The following is a 7144-nucleotide window of genomic DNA, read 5'->3' on the forward strand; positions in this document are numbered from 1 at the left end:
ACCAAGTAAGGTGAATTTAAATGCTCCCAGCTGATACAGCGTGTCCTGCCCAGCGTCACATGGGCATGGAAAGAAAGGGGAGGCATCCGTGGCAGAGAAAAAAAATCCACACATACTTTCTCAGGTATCTCCCAAGTGTCAGCCCAGCTGGAAAGAAAAACCTGCGTGCGCGGTGCGACATCAAAAGGTGTTGCACACACAGAGCGTTCACATGGCACCAATGCGGTAGGGAGCCCCGACCCTTATTGGTTAATGTAAGCGTGCAAAGAGAGAAAATAAAAGGGATAGAAATAGAATAAAATAAAAGAAAAAAGAAGGGGGGGGGACGGGGAAGAGAGCAGAAATGAAGAGAGGAATGGGGGATGAGTGAAACAGAAAGGGAAGCTGGGGGGGGGGGGGGATAGGTGAAAGGTAAACAGTTATTGGGGGAGGGGGTGGAAAGGCCACCAACTGCCCTCCCCACCTGCTCCTCGTAGCCCAGCATCTAAGGCGTTTACCCAAACATGCAGTTAGAATGTCATTACGTCAGGACTTGAACAGTGAGCTCTCCTAGTCCGCTGCTCGCACTAGAATTTGGTATTCTTGGATGTTGCGGTATTTAAGCCAAGGGTCCCAGATCATAGTAAAGATGGAAGCCCTATCTTGGGTGATGTGTATCAGCTCCTCTATCTCTGCCAAATGCTTAATACGTGATGCCCATTCCTTCATTGAAGGAGGCGACCTAGATTTCCAATGAACCGGCAGGCACAACCTAGCCGTGTTTATCAGATACATGGCTATCGATTTATGGTATCTTTTCTTGGGTTTATTGTAATAATGAAGAAGGTATTGTGCCGGGGTAAATTCCAGGGGTAGTGAAGAGACCGCAGTCGTCACCTCATGCACCTTCTGCCAGTATGGCTGAATCTTTGGGCATTCCCACCATATATGAAAGAAGCTACCCAGGTCTTGCCCACACCTCCAGCAACGGTCAGAGACTGTGGGCAAGAACTTGTGGAGCACCTCTGGTGTTTTATACCAGCGTGATTTAATTTTGTACCCATTCTCCTGAATGTGCGTATTCAGTGAACCTTTATGAATATGAAAGTGGATACGATCCCAGCTAGAGTCTGGCAAAACCGTGTTCAACTGGGCTTCCCAAAGGTCCCGTTCTGTCTGTAGCATGCTACCTAAGTCTTGGAACATGGAGGCATAGAGTATTGAGATTACATGACGTTGTGGGGAGGGTCCCACGCATAGGGATTCGAAGATGGTGGGGGTTTTTGCGAAGCGTAGCCTGGTCGTTGGTTTATCCAAGTAGTGTTTAAGTTGCAAATTAGCACCAGAAGAGGAAAGACTTGGTCCGTGAAAGGTCTGCCAGCTCTCTCTGACGGAGGAACCTGCCCCTAGAGAAAAAGTGTCTGGCCTGCATCTCTTCATATGGCCATTCCGCCGCTAAGTATGTCTTGGATAACCCTGGAGCAAAGTCAGGATTTCCCCTAATAGGGCATTTACATTACTTTCATTAACACTCTCTCAGCTAATTTTTTTTTTAGACTTTTTAGACTTTAATTCTTTTTTTTTATTTATCTTTAATTCTTTCCTCCCCCAATGCTCTTTCTTCTGACCTCTATTGTTTAGCTACACTGCCTTCCTTGGTCATTGCATAGAGCCATTACCCCATGGCTCTATGCTTGTGACACTCAAAACTATCTCTCTACTCCTTAGCTTACCCATTCAATCTCCTTGCACATCACAAATTTACCAACTGAGATATCAGTATTGATGTTGCACATTTTTCTAAACCTCAATATTTCCAAAACTGAGCTTATAATATTCTTGCTTAACATGGCTGGATCTTGGGGGGTGCTAGGGTGGGCTGCTCCCCCACAGATTTCAGTTGTGCCCCCTCCAAGCCAGCAACCTCATGGACATTACACCTGGCCGCTGAGCTCCTTCTCCCCCATCCCCACACTCAGGACCAGGACAAGGGTGAGTGAAAAACTCCAGACAGAAGGCACAGTGGAGAGAGCCCCAATCAAAGTCCTTCAAAAATTCCAAGGGTTCATAAAATTGTAGATTGTGCGACTTTTGAGAAAGTCTATATGACAACATGTGTAGCGGAAGTAATGTCACATGTCAAGCTGGATCTGAAAGTCGCTGGTCGGCCGTTTTTGTTTCTACATTTGTTTGTGTAGCACCGGCTCCTAAAGAGCATGCACTATGTTTTTTCCAATTTAAGGTTGCACCTGAACTGCAGTTTGGTTTGGGTAAAATTGTTTAAATTTGAACCTCAGCATCAGTCTGACTGGACTATGGGATGTTCAGCCTGGCCACAGGGGCACTGTTCCTTCTGGCAGGCATGGAACTACAGTCTGGTTGGGTGCTTTAAGATTACTTTCTCTTGGAGCCCACCCAGTGGAAGTGGCCCTCTTGCTGTGCTTTTTGGGAGAGGGTACTTAAGATGCGGATGTCACGTGGTTTGGGGGTTCCGGTCCAGAAGGATGTGCTGACTTCATGGTCCTGGTCCTCCTGACCAGCCCCCAGGAAGGCTATGGCCTGGGGTGTGGATCCACCCGACTTGTTGTCTCGGGGCTGGCTAGCCCGAGGCAAGGAAACTAAAGGAGGTTTCTGAGGTGTTTGAGTGCCGTCTCCGGTTTGGGAGAGACCCAGTAATCCAGGGGAGGACTCTTCAGAAGAAGGCCACATATGGGTTGGTTTCTTAACAAGAGCCCGGAGGAGCTGAAGTACCTAAGAGAATCCGGTCTCGTGGATATTGGAAGATCCAGGTATCACACGAGTGTTCTACAAGTTTCGTTTTCCTACGTGTTCTATAACAACGTCTGTGGCAGAGACTTATTCTTGTATGTTCTACAATAACGTCTGTGGCAGAGACTTGTTCCTGAATTAAGCACCTTGTTGGTTGCTAGACCTTGTGAGAGAGGGACTATCCAACCAGAGTGAACATATAGTTGTGAATGGCTATTCGCTGGATGCAGTCAAAGTAAGCAAGTCCTTCATTATTGACTTTGAGACTAATGCCACGTACACACAGGCGGACTGTATGGCGTACTTAGTCCGTCTAAATACATTTCAGCGGACAGTCCGCTCGTGTGTGGGCTTCAACTGACTTTTTCAGCGTGCAGTCTGGCGTACTAAGAATTTCGGATTTTTCAAAATTCTGTCCGTCGTACTTTGATTTCAGCGGACAATCCGCTCGTCAGTATGCTAGTTCGGACTAAGAATGGCGCATGCCCAGAAAGGATTTACACGACGGAAGGCTGCTTTGCTGTGTATTGGACTTCCTATTTCTAGTCCCGTCGTACGTGCTGTACACGTCATCGCGAAAGCTTTCGACGGACTGTTTGTGCATCCGTGTGTGGTCAAGTCCGTTCAGTGGAAAGTACGACGGACTGTCCGTCGGATTGTATGACGAACTAAGTACGCCATACAGTCCGCCCGTGTGTACGCGGCAATACAGTCCGCTCGTGTGTACGCGGCATAAGAGTACCTGAACTTTCTTCCTAACCCTCTGATCCCAATTTAAGAGACTGTTCATTGTCTACATTTTGCAAATAAAAATCCCTTTATGCGGATCTGTCGTCAGTCTCTCAAGTTACTGGGCCATCTACCACGGGAACCCCTAGACACAAGTCAAGGAGGAGAAGGTAACGGTAAGCCCAATTCAAACCAGCAGTTCCTTCGGGGCTAAGTGCTACATTCGTATTTTTGGCTCATGTAAGCATAATAATTTGATTGAAATAAATATATATATTTTTTAATACTAGATCATGGGTCTGTTTTCCTTCTAAGGGTAGAGTTCATCTACAAGTGGTTGTGACACAGTGGGGTATGGATAGATAAGGAGTTTGGGAGCACACACGTCATTTTCAAGGATATTTGGGTATATTTCTGTAAATACAATTTTTTACATTTTTTTTGGTTGTTTTGAAATACTAAACTGTGTTTTTTTTGAGTTTCATAAATTTTTGGGAGGAGATAAATATAAGAGTTTTGATGTATCCACTAGGAAGAGGAAATACAACATTTGGTGGCCATTAAGGCATTTAACAACAAGCTTGAATGGACCCATTTATGTATGAGGGTCCTAATATTTGGCAAGCGTTTAATTTATATGACTATTGTACAGATGAATATTGTGGAAGTCCATGGTCGTTTCCATGCTTAATTTCTGTTATGTGACACGTGTTGTAAACATACACTTTACGCAATATTGTCTGTATCCTTGTGCTGAATTTTTTTTCCCAATAAAATATTTGAACAAGAAATATTGTGGAAGTTTCACAATTGATGATCCTTTCCACAGATTTAGGGATACCTTTGTTTGGGTAAAGATATAGAATTATAACCTTGAGCGCTGGGAATATACTGTATATTTTTTACTTACCGATATCTTCAGCATATAGACTATTTTTCCCCTAGAGTCATTTATTTACGGTCAATTATAATATTTATTGTACATGCTTAATGATGAGAAAGCACCCTATGCTGTTGTCTGTTCCTTATGATTTGTACATGTAAATTTGAATTAGGTTGGCTACGCGTGGTAAAACTAAGGCCTGGGTTAGGATTAGGTAGGAAAAGTAAAAACGAGAAGTAGAAACAATGAGAACTGTCAAGTTCATTTTTGGCATAGGGATTGATTGATTGAGTGCTGGACTCCAAACTCTGAGATGAATCTTGTATTATGGCCGTCTGGCCCTTTTTTCCATAGAAGAGCCTTCATGATAATCCTGGGATAACCAGATTATGTAAAGAGAAAGGAAGAGTGCTCCAATTCAAGAAAATAAATATAAACACAAAGTGGTCTTTTAAAGATGGACAGCCAATACATTGCAGGGTTTGTAAAAGCCTCCTTTAGCTGGGCTTGTCTTTTGTGCTGATCAAGTCTGAACAAATGATTAATGTCCTGGAGTAATATTTAATAGATTCAGTTTTAGCTATCTCTGGCCAAATGTCTAGTGCTACTCATTATCAATATATTTACATGTATTTTTCTGTTATTTGCAGTTCTATCCATTTGCCAAAAAACTTGTGGCACAAAAGACATTTCTATTTGTGAAACCCATGTATCAAGGTGAAAATTTTCAAGAGCTACAATGCAATTACAATACTGTTTTGAAACAATCAACAAATCATGTGAAAAGCACTGTTGGCCCAACAGCATAAGAATTCCAATGTATGTTTTTATGGTAAGCACTATCTTGGCAACAATGGCTGGAAACCTTGCTGTTATCATCTCCATCGCTCATTTTAAACAACTCCATTCTCCAACAAATTATTTAATCCTTTCCATGGCCACCGTGGACTTTCTATTAGGATGTCTTGTAATGCCGTACAGTATGGTGAGATCAGTGGAGAATTGCTGGTATTTTGGGGAAAGTTTTTGTAAAATACATACAGGAACAGACATAATGCTCAGTACAGCATCAATATTCCACCTCTCCTTTATATCTGTGGACAGATATTATGCAGTATGCAATCCTTTGCGCTATAAGGCGAAAATAAACAAATTTACTGTTCTTGTCATGATTTTAACCAGCTGGGTTATACCTGCTATTTTTGCATTTGGCATGATCTTTCTCGAGCTGAATATAAAAGGCTCGGAAATTATTTTTTACAATGAAATCTACTGTGTTGGAGGTTGCTTTGTATTTTTTAGCGAAACATCAGGAATTATTGCATCTATGCTTTCATTCTTTATTCCTGGAGTTGTTATGATCTGCATATATGGAAAGATATACATAATTGCCAGGAGACAAGCACGATTAATAAAAGATGCCACTAGTCAGATACAATTCCACACAAATTTTGTAAAGTCAAATACATCAAGATGCAGAGAAAGAAAAGCAGCCAAGACTCTGGGTACAATAATGGGGGTGTTCTTAATTTGTTGGTCACCTTTCTTTTTTAGCACAGCTATCAGCCCATTTACAGATTATAACATCCCCTCCATTGTTATTGATGCGTTTGTATGGGTTGGATATTTAAATTCAACTTTTAATCCCATGGTCTATGCCTTCTTCTATATGTGGTTCCGAAGAGCACTAAAAATGATTCTGTTCGGAAAGGTTTTTCAAGCTGATTCTTCAAGAACTGTTTTGTATCTGGAATGACTCAGGATATTTTAAGGACTAAATGGAAATGTTTCCTTTTCTTATTTTCATCCTATGAACTGTGTGCTTTGCCCTTCTAGCTGCTTGGTTTTGCACTGTGAAAAAATAATTTTGTACTACTAAGTAAAAAACTGAGATTACATGATGGTGTGTCAAGGTCAGTATTTACAGGAGGAAGATAACATAATTGCACCAAGAAGGGCACAAAAACGAATCTCTTTTAGATTTATGATCAACTATGAAATGCTGAGGCCTGCTGATTTGATTCACATCCATTGAATGGTTTAGGTGTATCCTCACATTGCAAAGTTTTGGTACATATAAGGGAGATTATACAGAGTTTGTACAGCTTGTATACTGCATAGCCAGCTTTCAGCCTTGATCAGTCTCTTAAGCTGAAAACCGTTTTTGTCTCGGCAGTGCCTTATGGGGTACTTGGAGGACAGTTACCACTGCATACTACCAACTACATAAAGACAATTATGGTTGCTGCCTGCAGGAACTTGAAAGTATACCACTGATTCTACTTCCATACCAAATATGTAGTGGCAATATTTAAATTCCATGGCAAAGGCAGGAATTTTACATGTGTTTTCTCAGATGCATCAATGACCAGGGATAAGCAAAGGTCTGAAAAGGTGCTGTCTACAAAAAGCACCAGAAATTTTGTTTCCAATTTTAAGTTTGTGTAAGTGACTGTTACATTATTGTCCAAAAAATATTATTAGTGGCATTAATTTAAAGTAGAAAATAACATTGATAACTAAAAGCTATATATAGTGGTTTCTGTGAGCGCAATAAAATTAAATATACTGTTGTCTTAAAAAAAAAACAGCCAGTGTTCTCTTGAAACGTTGATACAATAAACGCTGCTGATTTGCACTAAATCTTGTTTCAAGACATGTAAGTGCCTCCGATACATTTGGATTAGAATACACTGTCTATGCATATGTATGTTCTAAACATATTACAGTATGTGAAACATATTTGAAGGTGTAACACCTATTACTATGTAGAAACTCCTGTCA

The 7144-nt window shown here is 41.4% G+C and overlaps 1 protein-coding gene across 1 annotated transcript; it reads left to right on the plus strand.

Moving 5' to 3' along the window:
* The first annotated feature begins 5085 nt into the window (after positions 1-5085).
* LOC143990126 (trace amine-associated receptor 1-like) lies at positions 5086-6871 on the plus strand. The gene has a single exon (XM_077490291.1). The coding sequence runs from the start codon at positions 5100-5102 to the stop codon at positions 6114-6116; it is 1017 nt and encodes a 338-aa protein (XP_077346417.1). The 5' UTR covers positions 5086-5099; the 3' UTR covers positions 6117-6871.
* Positions 6872-7144: the final 273 nt, after the last annotated feature.

The sequence above is a fragment of the Lithobates pipiens genome, unplaced genomic scaffold (genome assembly GCF_037356315.1).
Source record: "Lithobates pipiens isolate NorthernLeopardFrog02 unplaced genomic scaffold, aLitPip1_a1.2 Scaffold_18, whole genome shotgun sequence".
In the NCBI taxonomy this organism is placed as follows: Eukaryota; Metazoa; Chordata; class Amphibia; order Anura; family Ranidae; genus Lithobates; species Lithobates pipiens.